Source organism: Colobus angolensis, unplaced genomic scaffold (assembly GCF_000951035.1).
Source record: "Colobus angolensis palliatus isolate OR3802 unplaced genomic scaffold, Cang.pa_1.0 Scaffold70, whole genome shotgun sequence".
Classification (NCBI taxonomy): Eukaryota; Metazoa; Chordata; class Mammalia; order Primates; family Cercopithecidae; genus Colobus; species Colobus angolensis.
The window spans coordinates 455,033-477,355 of NW_012120710.1; the positions used below are offsets into that span (position 1 = coordinate 455,033).

The following is a 22,323-nucleotide window of genomic DNA, read 5'->3' on the forward strand; positions in this document are numbered from 1 at the left end:
ACAAAAAAATGAGCCGGGCATCGTGGCGGGCACCTATAGTCCCAGCTGCTTGGGAGGCTGAGGTAGGAGAATGGCGTGAACCCAGGAGGCAGAGCTTGCAGTGAGCCGAGATCCTGCCACTGCACTCCAGCCTGGGCGACAAAGCAAGACTCCGCCTCAAAAAAAAAAAAAAAAAAAAAAGTTTAGGCAGCCTGTCTTCGGTCATGAGGGGACGTTTTCCAGTGGTTCCATCAGCTATCAAGTTTCTCCTTTTGGGGAGGATAAAATACATATTCATTTATGTAGACCATGTTCCATGGTCTTGTACATGCCTAACCTGTCACCCATAGCAATCAGCAATAAGTGTAAGACAGATTCATCCAAAGAAAATAGCTGTTATCATCCCACAGTGTCAAACCAGTTCTTAGCCAAAAGGAACTTTACTGAGAGCTGTCATTTTAAAATGTACTTCAAGGTATTTTTGCTCATTCAGAATATTCCACTGTTAGTTATCTTTAGTAAGATTTTGTCATTTATGTAAAACTTTGCTGCCTCCCAGGCCTAATGTATAAGCCAGAAGGAACTCATTTTTCCAGAAATTAAGGATCCCATTTTCACCTAAAATATTGGCTTTACTCTCACGTTCTCTTGATTAACTTAGCCAGTGATATTTTTTCCTACCTAAGCATGCAAGAAAAATAAAAGAAAGGGTAGAACGCAAAAATCCCTGTAAATTTTCTAAAGCCAAATTTTATAACCCCTGCCATATAACTGCTTAACCAGTTCTTTTCTGCCCCAGTCAGATAGAAGAGGCTTCTAACTGTATCCAAGCCAGTTAATTCCCAGATCAAATCCATTCCTGAACGCAGCCCAGTTTTTGTGTCACAAAAATTTTTATGGTTACAATAATGTCTTATGTAGTTTGGGTTTGTAGAGGTGTAAGCATTTGTTGAAACTCAAAAAAAATGTATAGTGAAGATATCTGCATTTCATTGTATGTAAATTTTGTAAGAAAATACTGAAAAATACACTCTAGTCAATGATATATATATGTTTACTATGAGTAAAAAAAGCACATCTCTTCCTAGATTTTATTGTTCAATTGAATGAATAAGAATCGTGTATGTTTCTTATCTGGTTATTGTGAGTAGTCATGCAATGATTGTTAGAATACTTGGTAAAATTATTCTCATCATAAAGAGATTCTCAGTCAATGTTTGCTATTACTATTTTTTCTTTTTGTATTTTGATTTTAGAATTTAAGGAATGTTCTATATTTTACTTTGAGGCATTGTATTGAATGCTTTGAGGTATTTAGTGTTGAAAAAATTATGGACTAGTAGACAAATAATAAGTATGCATTTAAGTATATGCTTACCAAGTTAAAACTACAAAGTGCTAATGCATGGCATGGTAACAATAGCAATGGAGGTTACTTCTTTTCTTTTTACTTAAAAAATTACAGCGGGTAGACTATGGTTTTTCAGAGGGTGACATTAATCCTGCTTTATGTTTTTAATACAATTGTAAAAAACTACAATCAAGAACTTACATAACACAAAGAACCAATATAATGCAGGTCATTTCACATACATTCAATATGTGTTAACTATTCACAAATTATCTTTATTTTCAACACCAGAATGATGGTTATTAAAATTAATATTAAAAAATAATAGTAATAGCATAACTAAAATGACTGTGTGTACTGAAATAATTTAAAGACAACATATTTATGGTTTCAGACATTTTGACTGTTAAAAAGAAATATTCCAATTTATCTCTTTCAAGTCCATTATTTTAGGATTATTTCAAATAAGACAAAAGCAACCACAACTACAATAAGAAAGAATATGGTCACATTTATGCTAGTATTTTATTTCTTCAATTGTTTTATAAAGGCAAATTTGAAAGGAGTAGTGGTCTACAATTTATCAGTGATGGGATTAAAAATATTAACATCAAAATTATTTCCTTATAATTAAATAGAAGAGGAACTAGTGATTGATTACATCCTGCCAATTTACTGAAAATAAAGCATTGTGGAAGCGTTTCAAAAACAACTAATAATAACTAATTATTATTAGTTACTAATGTGGGATGGTAGACATGCTTACCTGCTTCATTATAGTAACCTTTTCACTATGTATTTGTATCTGATAATGTCACTTTGTATACCTTAAATATACCAAATAAAATTTATTAAAAAAAAAATTGATGAGCTCTCATGCTGAGAGACTGGCATAAGCATGCTGAAAAGTAGTCAGTACTCTAACAATATCCATGCTTCCCTGCTTCAACTTTCTTCTCAGTCTTCCTTATAATGTGTTGTTACCATCTTCCACAATTCCACTTATTTCACTTTTTGACTATTTTAAAACGTATGCACTAGCCTAGAACCTCTGACAAATATTTCCACTAAAACCACCAAAGATAAGTATAGGCCACACTTCAGTATGAAATGTGTTAAGACTTTTTCCCCATAGAAAATGCAGTCACTGGAAATAAAAGATGGGCTGTTATTTTTCAGTTGCAATTGAAATATCCCAACATAAGCAGAAAGGATGTGTGTAATGATTGAATTAGGAGACAAACAACCTAGAAAACTATTGAACTTTTATTGTTTAAGAGGTAACTGCAGTCGAAATAAAAATAATGATAATTTGTTTCTGGCCATAAAGAGTGTAACTGTGTATAATAAAATAGTAACTGCTATAGTTTATTGTATTTTCTCCCCAGGACTGGAACATAAATATAAAGATGTTAGATTTTATTTTTGAGTATTTAAATAATAAATGGTGAATCTGTTTTCTGTTGAAGTATTTTCATCATGATTAGCTGTTAGCCATGTTTACAATCTTTGTTCTTCAGAGTCTCACCAAGGTCATTCTTTACTACCCACTATACAGCGAAGAATTAGTACTAAGGTATCTGATTTCCTGTCATCAAATTTCCATGTAATCATTTATGTAAAGACAATACTTTGTTCTGAGTCAAATTCAAATTAAAGCATATGTGTTAGAATTCTAAAAAGACTGAGAGCCCTGCTAAATGCCTTCTATATAGCAGACAAAGAAATGAGGATAAGACAGGTTGATTAATGAGAACTACTAAAAGACTGAAGTGAATAGAACAATTATATTTCCTGGACTTATTTTTACATTAAGTCAGTTTAAATGCAATCATAATATTTCATACTTAATGACTTAGACAATTGAGATAATAAATGAAAAATTCAAGTATTTAATTGTTAGTCATAATTCTAGTGTGAAGAAGAGTAACAAATTAATAATGGTTCACACTTTTTAAAATAGTATGTGTCTTATACTCACTCTCATCTTCCAAATTTATTATTAAGCTTTTAAATTTTAAAACAAAGAAATGGGAGACAGTTTACTTATATCCATTTGTTCCATAGTTAGAGTCTGATATCTTTTGATTTACAAAGAAAGCAAATCTATTCAATCCTCTCTGTATGAGAAATAAATTAATTCTGCTTAGGAATTACATATAAAGAGAAAAAATTTCAAGTGGCATTATTCAAATATATCCATCATGTTATTACATTTGTTGACATAGACATTTTTAGATGTGGGAAAGAATGGCATCTTATAAATAATAGTGCTGTTGAAAAAAATTCTAAAATACAATGATGCTAAATTTTATTCAAAGACTGTTAAATCTTTGATGACATACTCCAAAGCATTGACAGCAGTGTTTAATATGGTTGTCTATAGCTAAGCCATTTGGTACATGCATAGTACCATAATGAGGTACTAATTTTGGGATTACCAGGCAATCTTCATAAACTAGTGCATAATTTACAAGTTTTTAAAATGTATTTTATAAGTGAGTGTTAAAAGTAACTTCAGGTTTGCAGCCAAAAAAAAAAAAAGTATAGGTAATTACAAAAAACTACATAGAATATAAAAATAAAGAGTATTTCATAAGTATTCAAAGATCATAGTTGTGCTTACATATTAGAAAGTTAGTTATTACTATATTTTAGGGGTTGGGACATGTGAACTTCTCTCCTTGCTTGATATTTTGCCTCTTTCTTCTTCTTTTTCCTTTTTTTTTTTTAAAATTTGAAACAGTCTCACTCTGCCTTTCAGGCTGGAGTGCAGAAGTCTGTTCATAGCTCACTGCAACCTTAAACTCCTAGGCTCCATCAACCCTCCTGCCTCAGCCTTGAGAACAGCTAGGACGACAGGCATGCACTTCTGCACACTTCTATTTATTATTATTATTATTATTATTATTATCATCATCATTATTTGTAGAGACAGGGTCTCTGTATGTTGCCCAGGCTGGTCTCAAACTCCTGGGCTCAAGGAATGTTCTGACTTCAGCTTCTCAAGTCTTGGGATTACAGGCATGAGCCAGCACACCTGGCCTTAACTCTTTCTTATATCCTCGTTTTCTTCAAGTGGGTGATAGTGTAAATACATGGGTTAGAAGTGGAGTCTTTCGGGGGCACATTTTATACTGGACATGGTCCACCTTAAGGGCAGGATTCAATCACCTTCCTTTCTGTTACCCCTTCCTTTCAGACATTGGCAAGGTCTAGTCTATCGAGCCAGGTTGGTTTTTCTCTCTCTCTAAATCTACCTGGCTGAGTGGGTACCTAGACTCAAGGTGGGTGAGCCTTGGGCTTTCTTTCTCTGAATAGTGCCCTACACAACACACTGAATAGGCCTGTTTCAAAATTAAGGAAAGTAAAGAGGCTCAGATTACATGGGAAGTCTAAACTCCATAAGACATTTCAGATTTTTTTCAATACCTGCTTATTGTTATTGTGCTAGTGTAGTTACCCATCAATATATAACTCCTTTCTGATAACATTTGTAATGTGTAGAGTTACCTCAGGAATCCTGTAAACAAAGATATCAAATGACAGGTCAGAATTTGTTGATATATGTTACCTGCCTCAAATACCATGAAAATACCAAAATGCCACCCTGCACTTCTTCATTATATGTTCTTTCTGATCATAATGGTCATGCCAAATTATTGTTAATTAAAAACAGTCTTTTTACCGTGTTATCATCTATCATATACATTGTTTTTAAATTGACATCTGAGGTTAATTAAAGTTATCCTAAAAACTAACTTTTCAGGCAGGACATTTTCATCTTTTAACCCTTTGCATAGTTTAAGACTTTTTTCAGTAGTTTTTTCACTACAGAAATTTATGTAACCTTTGGTGAGAAGTGCACAAGGGCTATTGAAATCACATTGACCCTTTCTTCTGTAATGTTACTGACCATTGACACCAGAGACAAAACTGCAGTGCTATTTTCTCCAAATCTCTAGGGAAGTTTTCATTTCCTATGAAGAAATAATTTGCTCTATCACAAAAGAGCAATAACACAGCAAATATTATTGAAAGAATTGCTGCAAGAAACTAAGGAGAAAAAATCAAGTATCAGCCAGAATTGTTAGCGGAGTGGCTATGGTAAAACACACATGAAATTTTTCATCATAACCATTTCTAAGTACACAGAAAATGCTAGATATATTCACAATGTTATGCAATCAGTCATCAGAACTTTTTTTCTTCTAAAATGAAAACTCTATACCCAATATACAACAACTTTCCATTTTATGCTCTCCTTTTCACCTGATAATCACTTTCTTTTTCTATGAATTTGACAGCTTAAATGCTATATATAAGTAGATTACACTGTTTGTCTTTTTTGATTTATTCTATTAGTCTAATGACATCAAGTTTCATCTACATTGCAGCATGTGTCACAATTCCTTTTTATAAGGCTGAGTAAAATTTTATTTTGTGTATATACCACATAGTTGTTATATATTCATTCCTTGATTGACACTGGGGTTGTTTCTAACTCTTAGCTTTTGTAATAGTGCTGTTATGAACATAGATGTGCAAATATCTCTTTGAGATCCTGATTTTCATTCTTATTAATTTCTTCTATTTTATGCATTTTGGTTTTGCTTTTTCATTTCATTGTGTTTTACCTGACACACGCATCTGAATCTCACTTCCTCACCTCCATTAGAGCTTTCCAGGGTCTTGGTTCACTGCAATTCTCATGAGACAGACTTCATCGCAAAATTGGACAGAAATTATAACAATATAAATCACAACACTGCTGAATATATTTAATAACAGAGCAATTAGGAAATTAAAACTAATTATACCACATCACAGAATTTTCATTTATGAACAAATAAGAGATGTTAAAATAAGGTAAAATAAAAACACTTTTGTTGAAGTTGTGTACCTATTTGCCTTTTTAAAAAATATTATCTCCTAGGCTATAGAACGATGCCAACAGATAATGCCAGGTTGCAGGAGGTGGAGGATGGGAGAATGCGAGATGACTGTCTAATGGTTATAAAGCTTCCTTTTGAAGTGAAAAAATACTTTGGATCTAGACAGTGGTGGTAGTGGCAAAATACTGCAAATGTATTAAATGCCAATGGATTATACACATTAAATGATTAAAATGTTTGATTTTTGGCATAAAAATTTTTAATCAATTGTTTAGAAAAAAAAAAAAAAACACAAGTGGATGGCCAGATTTGACTAAAAGACCATAGTTTGTTAGCCCTTGCTTTTTGCTATAAATTTAATTCCCACATTTGAAATAGTAAATAGTTAATTGTCATTTTTATAATTTACATTATAAATATATCATGTTTTTGAACTATACTATGCAATTTTTTTTTTTTTTTGAGACAGAGTCTCGCTCTATCACCAGGCTGGAGTGCAGTGATCTCAGTTCACTGCAACCTCTGCCTCCTGGGGTTCAAGCGATTCTCTTGCTTCAGCCTCCCAAGTACCTGGGACTGCAGGCACACTCCACCATGCCCAGCTGGTTTTTGTATTTTTAGTACAGACAGGGTTTCACCATGTTGTCCAGGATGGTCTCAATCTCTTGAGCTCATGATCCATCCACCTTGGCCTCCCCCAGGGCTGGGATTACAGATATGAGCCGCCACGCCTGGCATGTACTATGCAATTTTATCAACAGTAAAATTGTTGTGGAAATTTTTTGATGTTTAATTATGAGTGCAAATTTCATTTTGATGTATACAAAACTGTTTCTAGTGCTTTGCAATGTTAGTGAATTCCCTCCTTCCGCAACCCCATGATGTGGATAATACTGTGACCACCATTGCCATTTCATTGGTGGGAAAGCTGAGGGAAATAAAGTTTAAATACCTTGTCCAACACACATCATTGTGTAGTGGTTTCTCAGAGATTCGAATCAAGGTGACCTGAATTCAGACTGCCAGCTTTTAACCATCATGTTATGTGGACTCTTCTATTTGAGATTTTTATAGCAATAATTTATTGACATTATTTCTATTTATTGGAGCATCAGTAACTTTATCATCTTTTATACGTTATTTGTCATTTTTACTTTTAATTACCTATTCATACTTTCATCAACTTTTATATTAGATTGTTTGTCTTTTTTGGTTGTTGTTCTGTAGCTATCACTAAATAATGGATACCAATCTATTGTTACATGTGTTGTAGGATAGGTTTAACGTAAATAAACACAGGTTTATAAGCATGATAAAACAACATTATTAACCTTTGGCACTATATTAGTTCTGTGTTTCTTTTTATATGTATCAATTCCTGGATGATTTGTATGAGATATTCTGTTACAAACTCTTCCTATAATTTCTCTAGCATCAATGTTTTACTGTGTGTGTGTATATATAGTCATGATTTATATAAACATATATAAAATATATACATATATAGTGACATATAGATATAAAATATTTATATTTAAATCATTCCTTAGACTGGAGAACACTTGTGTGATAATTAGTAAAGAGTAATGATTCTTACCAACAAAGAAAACCAGGTTTCTGTCCATCTAGACCACATTTATCATAAAGTGCTTCCCTGATGTGTACATTAAAGAAGGTTTATGGCTTGATTTAGCTATTTTGCACAACATTTATAAAGTCACTGTATACTTCATACACTTTTTGTCATGCTAAAGGATTTCATGTTTCTATTTTATATTTGGAGAGGAAAAGGATCAAAAGGCCCTTGGAAAAAGAGAAAAATTTGACATTATCTGAAGTACAGTATATGGAATAATAATTATTATGTCAAACTGTCATCAATAAACACATTGAATTTCACCATGTATCTATTAGGCAACTAAATGATCCAGTGTCTCATTTTAGAATAAATGGACATGTATATGTACATGTAAGTTTAGCAGGATTAAAAATACACTTAATCCCTTTATAATGAAATTCCTATATTATCACAACCAAAAAATAAGACCTTACATTTGTCATTAAAGGTCAAAAATGAGAATAGAACCTATATGAAATTTAGAATTTTAATTGTTTTTTTAGTTCTGTGAATAATGATGATGATATTTTAATGGAAAATGCATTGAATTTATAGATTGCATTTGGCAGTATGGTCATATTAACAATATTTATTCAGGCCATCAATGAACACGGAATGTGTTTCCATTTGTTTGCAGCACCTATGATTTATTTCAGAAGAGTTTTGTGGTCTTCTTTGTGGAGAACTTTCACCTTCTTGGTTAGGTATATTTCTAAGTATTTTATTTTATTATTATTATTATTGCAGATGTTGTAATAGGGGTTGAGGATTTGATTTGATTCTCAGCTTTGATGCCCACATAGCCAAAGCAAGACTAAGAAAAAAAAAATCTGGAGGTATCACATTACCCTACTTCAAACTATACTACAAGGTTATAGTTAACAAAACAGCATGGTACTGGTATAAAAACAGACATGTAGACCAATGAAACAGAAGAGAGAATTCAGTAATAAAACTAAATACTTATAGCCAACTAGTCTTTGACAAAGCAAACAAAAACATAAAGTGGGGAAAGGACACCCTATTCAACAAATGGTGCTGGGATAATTTGCTGGCCACATGTAGAAGAATGAAACTGGATACTCATCTCTCACCTTATATGAAGATCAACTCAAGATGAATCAAATAATTAAATCTAAGACCTGGAAGTGTAAAAGTTGTAGATGATAACATCGGAAAAACTCTTCTAGACATTGGCTTAGGCAAAGACTTCATGACCAGGAACCCAAAAGCAAAGACAACAAAAGCAAAGATAAATAGATGGAACTTAATTACACTAAAAAGCTTCTGAACAGCAAAAAAATAATCAGCAAAGTAAGCAGACAACTCACAGAGTTAGAGAACATCTTCATAAACTGCACATCCCACAAAAGACTAATATCAACAATCTACCAAGTACTTAAACAAATCAGCAAGAGAAAAACTAGTAATCCCTCAAAATGTAGCCTAAGAACATGAATAGACAGTTTTTGAAAGAAGATATACAAATGGTGAATGTCCATAGTTTAAAAATCCAAAAATAATAGATGTTGGCATGGTGCTAATAAGGGAACACATTTACACTGCTTGTGGGAATGCAAACTAGTACAACCACTATGGAAAACAATATGGATATCCCTTAAATAATTAAAAATAGAACTGCCGTTTGATCCAGCAATTCCACTGTTGGACATCTATCCAGAGGAAGATAAGTCATTATATGAAAAAACTCATATACACACATGTTTATAGCAGCACAATTCACAATTGCAAAACTGTGGAACCAGCCTAGATTCCCATTAACCAATGGGTGGATAAAGTAAATGTGAGATACACACACACACACACACACACACACACACACATATATATATAGGAATACTACTCAGCCATCAAAAGAGACAAACCTGGATGTAGTTGGAGACCATTATTCTAAGTAATTCAGGAATATAAAACCAAACAATATATGCTCTCACTTATAAGAGGGACTGAAGCTATTAGTATACAAAGGCATAAGAATGATATAATGGACTCTCGGAACTCAGAAGGAAGGGTAGGAGAGGGGCGAGGGATAAAACACTACACATTGGGTACAGTGTATATTGCTTGAGTAATGGGTGCACCAAAATCTGAAAAATCACCACTAAAGAGCTTATCCATGTAACGAAAAACCAACTGTCACCCAAAAACTATTGAAATAACTAAAAAAAAATTAAAAAACAGATGAATGTTTTTAAATGACCAGAAAAATAGAATTGGCTCAAAAAACCAAACACATTGTAAAATTAGTTTATTTTGTGGTAGAAACCAGATATGAGTTGCTGTATTTCTAATTTCACATACTTTCCACTGGGAAATGACTGAAGCTCTAAAATGGTAAGCATTTTTATCATACCTTTTAGGAAAAAAAGTGACGCTGAAGCTGGATGCACAGTAAAAGCCAAGCAGCAACACTCATCTCAAAATATCAACAGGAAGAGAGAGACTATTTATACAATCTAATTATTTAATAGTTTCCTCAGAGACAGTTAAAACGAAACAACCCTGCATGAAATGAATTCAAAATATGCCGAGTATGTGCAAAACAGTATTGATATTGTCAGGGCACTTCTTAAGGTTCTTGTTTCCATGTACAATGTGTGATACGTAATTAAGTTTAGTACATTTTTTCATACAAACTATGAAGTAAAACAATAAATTTCAATATAAGCTCAATAAATTTCAATGTAAGTTCATATGACTTTATATCATTTTTATTTTCCCTAATGTTTTCCTCCTTGAAGTGAAATATTTCTAATGGTTAAACAGGCACTAAATCTCTAAAAAAGAAATTTAGACTTGAAAAGGTAAGTTTTGAAAGATGTTTTGTGACAAGAAGAAAGGAATCTTGTATCACGACCTCTTCTTGTTGTAATAAACTGAAGGAGTCTCATTTATCGGATTTTGCAGCTTCCAGCCTCAGATGTAATTAATCTCTTTTTCCCTTCTCTACTGTTCTAACAAACTTCCAGACACAAACCAGACATTTTGTGATGATGAATATCACAGTTCCCACACAGGCCAGCAGGAACCCAATCACATCCAAAGAGTGGTACTGGAACCAGGTGAGGTCATGGGCTGCGACCCGAAGGTGTTTGGCTCCTTTATGGCGCATGACAAATTCAATCCAGAAGACGGCTCGATCCAGGGGCTTCACTGGTTGATCATGATGAATGCTTGATAATCTCATAGCATTCTCTTTATATCTGAATGATAAGCATAAAGGTATCAACATTGACATGTACCCTAGAACTTAAAGTATAATAATAATAATACATTTTTAAAAAATAATAAAAAAAAGTAAGTTAATTAGGCCAGGCGTGGTGGCTCACACCTGTATCCCAGTAATTTGGGAGGCCGAGGAAGGTGGATCACAAGGTCAGGAGATCAAGACCATCCTGGCTAACACGGTGTAACCCTGTCTCTAGTTAAAAAAAAAAGCACACACCTGTAGTCCCAGCTACTGGGGAGACTGAGACAGGAGGATCACTTGAAACCAAGACGGGGAGGTTGCAGTGAGCCAAGATCACACCACTGCACTCCACTCCAGCCTGGTGGCAGAGTGAAACCCCCTCAAAAAAAAAAAAAAAAAAAGTAATTTAATTTGCCTGAGCATATCAAGTCAATGAAAGGTTTTTCAAGTATCATATGATTCAAAGTAAATGTAATAGAATTGACATAGAATTTGTGTATTTTAACTTGAGTCATCATAGAAAGTTTGGATTTTAAATTGGATTTCATAATTGACAAATATTTTTAAAGTAAAAATGGAAGTTCAAGTGAGAAAGTTAATTATTTGAGGTAGAGAACATATGACCAATTTTATTTCTTTTAATTTTTAGTTTTTTTGAGTACACAGTAGGTGTCAATATTCATGAGGTACATGAGATGTTCTGATACAGGCTGCAATGTGAAATAATCACATCATGAAGAAAAGGGTACCCATCGCTTAGGCATTTATCCTTTGTCTTATGAAATATACAATTACACTCCTCTAGGTCTCAAACAGGCATATAAAATCATGCTCAACATCATGAGTCATTTTAAGTGGAGAAAGATATATAGTTAAAATACAAATTGAGAATTATCATCCTTAAGTTTCTAAAGATGAATTGTGTCATGTGGATGAAATGCCTCATAGCCAGGAGCTCTGCTTCTATTCTAATATTTTGTGCCCTACTGTTTCTCACCCAGCAGCTGGAATGATTTTTTTCTGAAAAAAAAAATCAGATTATGACACTGCCCTGATTAAGACTTTTGCCTGAACTTTCATCATATCAAGAATAAAATCCAACTCTGTTATTTGGTCCTCGGGATCCTCCAATATCAGACACTGGCAAGCTCTCCTCCAGAAACTTTCCCATGCACACTAGGTCTTCTAGGGACGTTGGCCTTATATTTTTCTTTAAGCTCCAATCTTAGCACCTTACACACTGTGTCCCCTCTACCCACGGTTGAAGTATTCTTTCTTGCAACAACCCAAGACATGCTTCCATCTCTTTTTGAGGCTACCCTCTAAATGTTACTGATAAGAGAGGCTTTTCCTGGCCACACTATGATAGAATACCTAGGATTTCCTCTATTTTTTTTGTTTATTTTTAAATTATTTGATGCCTAGAATCTTAAAATACATTATATGGCTTCTAAAATACACATTTAAGTATAAAACACATAAAATAAATGTACACACACTACATGAGACAGCTCAAAAAGGTAAGATCATCTTAAACATTATTGTGAAGTGAAAACACCAATTTACCTATCTCTCAGATCATGATAGAGACAAATAAAATGTGGCATACTTATATTATAAAATATGTTGCTGTAAAAAGAAATGAAATGTTAATACACACAACATAAATAAAGTCAAAAACTATAAAAACAACAAAAATTGTAATTGGTGAAAGAAGCCATATACACGTCATAAGTTGTATGATTCAATTTGTATGAAATATGTAGAGAGAATAATCGATAGAGAGGGAAAGCAAATTGGTGTTAGCCTAGGGCTAAGGGGTCATGGGAAGTGACTTCTATACCATTATGGTTTCTTTTATGATGATCAAAATGTTCTAAAATTATATAATAATGATGGCTTCATAACTGTAAGCATACTAAATACATTAGGATTTTATACTTTAAGTAGCTGGGTTTTATGCTATGGAAGTTAAATTATCAAGTCTGTTACAATCATGATAATAAAAATAAATTTTTCAGTGAGAAAAAAGATATACTTTGAGGCATTTTAGATATTGAATTAAAATATTTTATTCTATGATTTCAAGTTTATCCTTCCTTTCTATTGTGGATTGATTATGTCAAATGTATTTTAAAATGTCTTATTATGTATATTACTTTAAATTTTTTTGTGTGTAGAAAATTATTTCAATAATTGGTTATTCATTAAATGTATGTGGTTCAAATAAAATTTTTAAATAACAACTCAAAAATAAAAACAGATTTCAGATTGTTTAAATCATTTAAATTCTTTCAAAATCAGTCTCTTATAAAAAGGATAAGAGCCATACTCACTATTGACAAGAGAACCTATCTATAAATACCACAGAGTAAAGAAAAAGTTATACTCACAAAGGATCATTAATTACTGTCTTCAGTGCATTGAGTAAGTCTGTACTCGACATTGTGTTGAAGTTCAAACTAACAGCTGCGCCCTTGGCCTTCATGTGTGCAATGTTATCAAGCTGATCTGCAAACAATGGAACGCCCACCATGGGGATTCCATGGTAGATCGCCTCGTAGATGCCATTGGCTCCACCATGAGTTATAAAAGCTCTGGTTTTTGGATGACCTAGGATTGAAGGAATTTTAGCAAAATTATTCATAGGAATAAAATAGAAATGCATAGTGGAAGAATCTGAATGTGGCAGTGTTTCCTAGATAACACACTGAACTGAAATGAAATTGTTTTCAGACTTCAGAGGAAGGAGCACCTACTTCTGCTGGAGATGTAAGTGAAAGCTATGTAGTGTGTTCAACTTCAGACTGAAAAAAATAATACAAGATTACCAGTTGGACTAACAAAAAAGTGCAATTTAGATAAGGAAACACAATGTGCAAAAAGGAAAAAGCACAGAAAAGGGATGGGAATGTAAGAATGGGTTCTTGTTTTTTGTTTTGTTTTGTTTTAATGGAGATAGAATCTCCCCCTCTGTCGCCAGGGTGCAGTGCAGTGGTGCAATCTTGGCTCAGTGCAACCTCCACCTCCTGGGTTCAGGCAATTCTCCTACTGAGCCTTCTGAGTAGCTGGGACTACAGGGGCAAACCACCATGCCCAGTTAATTTTTGGTATTTTAATGGAGACTGAGTTTCACCATGTTGCCTAGGATGGTCTTGAACTCCTGAGCTCAGTCAATCCGCCCACGTCAGCCTCCCAAAGTGCTGGGATTACAGGTGTGAGCCACTTTGGTCGGAATGTATTCTCTTAAGTACAGTCATGGAGTGTCATATGTGGGGTGTGCAAGGCAGCAGGCAGTGAGGTGGTGGTGGTGCTAGAATTGAGGAAGGACAGGTCACACTTCATTATGAAATGTGTCAACACTTTTCGATTAAGATTAGAGATTTAATACTACAGAAAATGCAGTGTCCATGGTGGTAGCAGAAGAGCTGTTATTTTTAATGACATTTGAAATAACTCTACAGAAGAGGAAAGTAAAGTTGTAGAAATATGAGAAAGTCAAACAACCCAGGAAGTGCCAGAAAAATTCTGTGAGAGGAAATAACACCTGAAATAAAGATACTCTGATCATAAAGAATGTGGGTGACTATCATAAAATGCCAACAATTATTGTTTATCTTTTCACCCTAGGACTGGAAAATAAATATACAGAAATTTCATTTTATTTTTAAGTTTTTCCATAACAAATGTTCAATAGGCTTGTTTCTTGATAACTATTAACACTCTAATAATCTGTTACTAATATATTCAATATTTGTTCTCCAGAGACTTACCAAGAAGATCATTCTGGGGTAGCCACTTGTGCAGCTGAGTATTGAGTCCTAAGGTATCTGGCTTATTCCCATGAAATCTCCACAGAACCTGTTACAGTGAAGAAAATATCTTATTCCATGAGAGGAGCCCAAAAGTTATAGAATGCTAGAACTCTAGAGATTAACAATGAGAACAAGGGATGTTAAGTAACAATAACTACTCAAACTGATGTAAATAGAATACTCATATTTCATTTCCTTAATTTTATAATTAGTTAGGTATATAAGGAAATCATGATTTTTCCAAATAGTAGCTTAGACAAATAAGATTACCAATGAAAAGTTCAAGTATTCAAAAAAGTTGTTACACTTTTCAAAAGAAAACCTATATGTGGCAAACCTCTTTATGAAAAAAAGCTTAACATCACTGGTCAAAACCACAAAGAGATACCATCTCACATCAGTCAGAATGGCCATTATTAAAAACTCAAAAAATAACAGATGCTGGCGATGTTGTATAGAAAAAGAAATGCTTGTACACAATGTATAAGTTCAACCATTGTGGAAGACAGGGTGGTGATTCCTCAAAATCCTAGAGGCAGAAATACTATTCAATCCAGCAATCCCATTACTGGGCATGTATCCAAAGGACTATAAATTAGAACATGCACACATATGTTCATTACAGCACTATTCATCCTCACAAAGACATGAAATCAATCTAAATGCCGTTCAACGATGGATTGGATAAAGAAAATGTGATATATGTACAGAGTGAAATATTATGTAGCCAAAAACAGAGCAAGTTCATATCTTTTGCAGGAACACAAGTGAACTGCAGATCATTATCCTTCACAAACAAACACAGGAACAGAAATCCAAATACTGCATGCCTTCACTTATAAGTGGAAGCTAAAAGTTGGGAATGCATGAACATATAGAGAGGAACAACATATGCTGGGCCTTATTGGAGGGTGGGGATTGGGAGGAGAGAAAGGATCAGGAAAAATAACTAAAAGGTACTAGTCTTTCTACTTGCATGACAAAACAGTCTGTACAACAAATCCCCAAGGCATAAATTCACCTATGTAACAAATATCCCCATTTACCATGAAATTAAAAGTTAACAAATGGAATTTAATTTTAAAAAGATAAACAATTTTAATAATTATATACATTGAAAATTTTAGGTAGTCATCATTCTAGTGTGAAAAATCAGTAACAACTTACTAATGACCTATATGCTTATTTTGTGTTATGTATTTAATGAGTTTTCATTTACCAAATTTAATATTAATTTATTCATTTTGTGAGTAATATGGGAAGTAGTTCACTTATATCTACTTGTGTATAAGTTATTTTAATAGAGTTTGATGTCTTTGATTGATAAAAATGCAAGTCTACAAAATAAGGCACCTGGAAGAAGTCAATTAATGCCTCAAAGGTAGCATGTATAACTTCTTTGAAATTACAAATTATTAAGCACTACTTCCAAGAAAAATTTCAAGTGATAGCTTTTGACACAAATTCAGAGTATTCTCAGTATTGCTAATTTTGGATATTTTTTCAACATAGAAATGAGGAACCTATAGGTACCACAAATAAAAATAGAACTCTTAAATAAATTTAAAATTGTATTTTGCTGAATTTTGGTCAACTGATTGCTAACACTTAGACAATGTGCTACAAAATTTTGACAACAGAGATTCATATGTTCTGCTGTAGCCAAGACATCTTTATGTTTACATTACTAATTTTGGAACCCCCAAGGAATCCTTATAAATTAAAAAATAATTTACAGTGTTTAAGTTATATTTGTTACATCCATGTTAAAATAACTTTGAGATTTTGGCAAAATATTAGCATAGGCCATTATAAGAAGGCTATGTCAGGGAACTAAAAAGTGATCGACACATTGTATTCTATATAAAAGAAAATATGTTCCTACTATGTTCTATGGAAGCAGCATCTGAATCTCTTCCCCTGCCTGGCTTCCTTCTGCTTGAGTCCTTCCTGTATTTCCTTCTGCTGCCTCCCTTGGGAGGAGTTGTTAATCTCACAGTGCAGCGTCCTTGTGGGGCCACATATTACACTACACAGGGTCCACTCTCAGAGCAGGATTCATCTCCACCCTCTTTCTTTCATCTTCCTACTTCAGACATTGGCTGGGTCTGGTCCAGCAAGGCAGGCTGCTTTTTCTCTTTCTCCAAATTTACCTGGCTGTGTAGATCCTTGTATTAGTTGTCTGACAGCCTAGGCCATCCTTTCTCTGAATAGTACCCTGAACATCACTCAAATAGGCCTACTCCAAATTGCACCGGAAGTACACGAGGCTGGGTAACACGGCAACACTAACCTGCATGATGCATGTCAGACTTTTTAAATACCTGCTATTGTTATTGTTCTAGTGAAGTTACTAAAATGTAATGTTTTCTAACATCTGTAGGGTGTACAGTGCCCTCAGGAAATCTTAAACAAAAGGATCAAATCACAGGGGCAGAATTTGGTGATAGCTCTTACCTGACCCCAATGTCATAATATCAAAACTTTACCTGCAACTCTTAATTATATTTATTCCCGATCACAATATTAATGCCAAATTAATTACCAATGAAAAACATCCTCTGTATTATTTTAGTCTCTCCCATACATATTTTTGATTTTGAATTAATATCTGAGATAATTTGTGCTTTCCCAACAGCTAAATTTATAGGCAGGACGTTTCTACAATTGGATTCTTTACAAACTTTAACAACCTCTTTCAGCAGTTTTTCACAATATTAAGACATTTTATCTTACCTTTTGTGGGATCTTGGCAAGGGCTGATGCAATTACATTGGCCCTTTCTTCTGACATGTTACTGATCATCGACCCCAGAGAAAACACCACAATACCATTTTCTCCAGAGCTCTGGACAAACTCTTCCATTTCCTGTGAAAAAAAGAACGTGTTCCATCATAATAGATTATCAGCACAGCAAGCACTGTGAAACAATAGGTATACAAACTAAAAAGAGAAAATCAACCACTATCAGGAACAATTGGAGTAAAGGATGTTTTTTGACTGACTCAATTATTCAGTTTTTTTGCAAGATGCATACTATGAGATTGGTTGCCTCTGTTAAGAGTATTTGTGTAAGTATGTGTGTGTGTGTGTGTGTGAGAGAGAGAGAGAGAGAGAGAGAGAGAGAAATGAAATAGAGCTATTACATAGTATTTGGGGAGATACTCAAACTCTTCATTTATAATATTTTAAGTACTAATGTAGGCTCCTTAAAGTGGCACCACTTGGCTTTAATGCTATATTGTTCTTCTGCTAAATCACATATGTTTATTTTATGCAGGTTTTCTACAGAATTATTTTAGTTGGAAGTCATTAGGGGTTGACTTCCCTGACTCTGAGCACTGAGGAAAAGTTACTCACAGCTGGGATTATGTAAATCTACATTTATCTTACTATAATCCTTTGCACGTCACTTAAAGTTTGTCAGAGTTTTCCAGTCTTTTTTCAAAAAACAAAAAATAGTAACTGTAAAAAGTGGTGGTAAAGAATCACTGACATTCTGGAGTCTGCTATTGTGGTTTGGAATTTCTATGAATTAATTCTAAGAGTCTCATTTATAATACAGAATTGTACAGTATATAGAGAGTTGAGTGATCATATTTTTCAGATGATTGTTTAGGTGGGACACCTATTGCCCTGAAATCACACTGTTAAATTGATGTGCTATCTTTAACTGCATGTGAGGAACTCTCATCATCTCTTTGCTGTGTCTCAGAGGCAGCAGCACTTGCACCAGAATGGGAGAGACTGCCAGGCCTTTCTGCAGAGGAGATTTGGTCACCTTGTTGAATAGCTCACTCACACCACATACAAATCTTGGTGAAAACGTACTTGGCTGGAATTTATTGAGAATCATTCTGACTTGTGTTCCCCAATCTATGCCAATTTTTAAAGTTAAATAATTTCAGATATAGTCATTGGGGTAAAACTTTCTCTTAAGTGTTCTTTACAAAACAAAGAAAAAAATTCCAAATTTTTATTTGCAGACCACTTATGGCTGAGTATTTTTTAAAATACAACTTCTAATCTTAAGAAATTAGTGTTAATGATGTCAGAGTCACTGTAGTACTGTTCCAGATAATACATGGGATATCCAGGTATTGTGTGTGATTGCAATTACCTGTAGCCACATTTGATGTAACTTATGTTCATTGTTTTGTCTCAGTGGCTTGATGCTCAGAGCTTTCTTCATCTACCCAGTGTTAAAGAAATATAACCATGGTTTAAAGATTCATTATCGATGTGGACTAATTGTTCCCCATTCTGTGACAACTTAAAAAAAAAAAAAACACTATTTATGTAAGGAATTTTACAAAAGTATTAAAAGTTCTAAAAAGAAAATAAATTTTTAAATAAAATTTCTGTCTAGAGATGTTATCATGGTAAACTATGTATGTTTTAATCATGGCTTTTGTTCTATTTTTATAGCTCAATGTACACTTGTGACATTTACTTAGACAATTTTGTTCTTATTGTATGTACTTTTCCTCCTACAAAAAATGTGTCATCTTGTAATATTTATAATTTTCTGCCTTGCTTTACTTGTATTAAAGCTGACTGTAACTGAATATTGTATTGATAAAATTATTATAATGTTACAGTATGCATCTAATATAAGTTTTTAATTATTCCTTCATTTAAGATGTTTGATTACTTCCAATGTATATTTTATGAATATTTTCCATAAATATTAAATATGTATATCTTGATTTTTTTCTCTGTCTGATTTCATGTAAATATCTTATAAAACCAATGGCTATATGCATTTTTAACACTTGATACATTTGCCAATTGTCCTTTTCTATTAAAATATACATAAATTATCTGAGAATCTAATATTTAATTGAATAGAAAGCAACTTGGCTTTATAATTATTTTACATAATGAACAATTAGAAAATGGGTTTCACAACCATTGATTTGCAGTCAAAGCTTTCTTCAAGTTAATAACAACAGGCCGGGCGCGGTGGCTCAAGCCTGTAATCCCAGCACTTTGGGAGGCCGAGATGGGCGGATCACGAGGTCAGGAGATCGAGACCATCCTGGCGAACACGGTGAAACCCCGTCTCTACTAAAAAATACAAAAACTAGCCGGGTGACATGGCGGGCGCCTGTAGTCCCAGCTACTCAGGAGGCTGAGGCAGGAGAATGGCGGGAACCTGGGAGGCGGAGCTTGCAGTGAGCTGAGATCTGGCCACTGCACTCCAGCCCGGGCGGCAGAGCGAGACTCCGCCTCAAAAAAAAAAAAAAAGTTAATAACAACAGTTAGTATAAGTAATTAACAACAGCTTGTATTAGTAATTATCACTGTTGTACTACTAGTCATCCTTTTTCTTATCCTGCTACACCTCCTACTTTCTTTCTCCTCCTACTGGCACTACCGGTTTCCCTTAATGTGAGTGAGGAAATCTTTCAAGAGTAGGATAGGGTGACACAGAATTTCCAATAGTCTCACCACAGCTTTTGTCTCTTTAGAAAATTACCAATATGAAGCCCATACAATTTGAATACAACATAGATATTAAATTTTAACTATGGAATAAAATATCAGTATCATGTTGCGGCTAATAAGGAGTCAGACAAAAATGATCTCTTAAGAGATTACATAATAATGTAATAAAGAATGCTTACTTTCTACCTATTTCTTAGAACTATGATATCAATTTAAAGTATATGAAGTTCTTATGTTACTTCATAAAGATTATAATGTTATATGATGACAGAATTCTTTTGTCATTGTAAACTAAGGGCACTATTCAGATACAAGTGTTAGAAATTATTGGGTATTTACTATACATGCATTGTTCAATTTTTCTGTGCTTCTCTATCAGGCAGCTATGATGTTAAGACACAAGTTACCCCGGGAAGCTTTACTGAGTTGCTTGTTTTAAGGCAGAAAACACCTGCTCTAATAGGGTATGTTTATGCTAAGATGTAAACCTCTGGAATCGCAATGCAGAATGATGTAAATGTTTGAATAAAATCAAGTGAACACGTGGTCTTGCTTCAAATATTATTCGAATAACACAATTATATTGTTAAAGAATTATTTTCTTGTAAGTTAGAATACTGGTGAAGATCCTTATCACTTATGGTAGAATTTTACAATTTCAGCTCACTCATCTTACTGTCAGAACTGACATGTCTTCTTTCAATCAAGGCCACAAGGTAACTGTCATACAGAAGACAGGTAGGACTTTGTTAGAGAATGCGATCTGGAAGCACTGAATAATTAGTTTCTATTAAATGAGGAATGACATCTCAAGTGACTTATACATGTTAAGTAATTAGTACTATTCATAATAACAATAGCCATAATTGCAAAATTAATAACATTTCTGAATCACTAACTATATGCCAGAGACATTTTAAGTGGTTCATTTGTATTAACTTTTTTCCACACAACACCATATGAAGTTAGCAGTATTACTGCAAAAGTAGGCATAGTTAATTCTATCCACTTTCTAGTGCACTTTTCCATCATCTGCTACTTGAATTCATACAAAATTTTCTGAACGGTCGGATCTTTCCAGTCTGGCCCTTCTGCAATTTAATTCATTGAACATCTTGGAATATTTTTTAAAATATAATCTTATCACATATTTTCTTTCCTTAACTCTTTTTAGTAGTTCCTAAATGTGCTTAATACATATTTCAGTTCCTAAGGAATATCTGGCTTTTATCTTGCCTGTCAGCATCATCTGATTCTTACTCAGCATCTCCCTTGCAAACTAAACTTTGAGTCTTGAGAACTGCCCTGAACATTTTGCGTGCTTTTCTTTTTTTGCTTTTTTTTCCCTCCTCATTCTTTCATCTATTCCTGCATATTGTTCAGCTCTCATCTAAATTATTAACATCAGTGACTCCAGGATACTATATTATCTACACTGGATGCTTCCTTAGCATTGGTTTTTCCCTGGAGATAATAGTTTTTGCACAGTTTCTATTACTTGCATATATTCTATCTTTCAAAGTAAATATAAGGTGTGTTGGGACAGAAACTGTGTCCAACACACTTGCCTGTGGTGTGTGCTAATCTCGTTATAAATATTCTTTGAAGGAACGGCCAGTACCTTATTATGTGTTGCATAATCAAAACTTTAATTTACCCACCCTATTTTCAAAATCTCCTTAGTATCCCTCTTTATCTGTAATAATGATGAAATTCACAAACTTGCGATGGTATCAACATGTATGTGAGTTTTTAATTGGTATGTGCTTTACCTTCCCACTACCCATGTTTCTTCCAGTGTAAGTCAAACACTCTGAATGAATGTGGAACTATTTGCACTGAAAATTCAAAGCAGACAAACAAACAGTAATAGTTTACCTTAGGTAGGGGTTTGGCAGGTTTGCAGTGGAGTCCTCCAACGAACTCAACATTTGGTAAGAGTGGGTGAGGAAACTGAAAATCCCAGTAGTTTCGAATAAGCCATATCTCAGCTTTTGCCATTG

At 33.7% G+C, this 22,323-nt stretch overlaps 1 protein-coding gene across 5 annotated transcripts in view; it reads right to left on the reverse strand.

Moving 5' to 3' along the window:
- Positions 1 to 22,323, reverse strand: part of LOC105501230 (UDP-glucuronosyltransferase 2B9) — a 476,097-nt gene that overhangs the window by 450,281 nt on the left and 3,493 nt on the right. For 2 of the 5 annotated variants that reach the window (XM_011927057.1, XM_011927056.1), the window contains exons 2-6: positions 22,199 to 22,323; positions 17,606 to 17,737; positions 14,828 to 14,915; positions 13,448 to 13,667; positions 10,315 to 11,067 (exon numbers count right to left, since the gene is read on the reverse strand). The exon at positions 22,199 to 22,323 is cut by the window's right edge. The exons of 1 other annotated variant lie outside the window; for it this stretch is intronic. In XM_011927057.1, the coding sequence (XP_011782447.1) occupies positions 10,791 to 11,067; positions 13,448 to 13,667; positions 14,828 to 14,915; positions 17,606 to 17,737; positions 22,199 to 22,323 (842 nt within the window). In that variant the 3' untranslated portion in view covers positions 10,315 to 10,790. Of the gene's footprint in view, positions 1 to 10,314; positions 11,068 to 13,447; positions 13,668 to 14,827; positions 14,916 to 17,605; positions 17,738 to 22,198 lie in introns of those variants that run through there. 2 more of the 5 variants (XM_011927062.1, XM_011927066.1) reach the window with 2 other exon arrangements.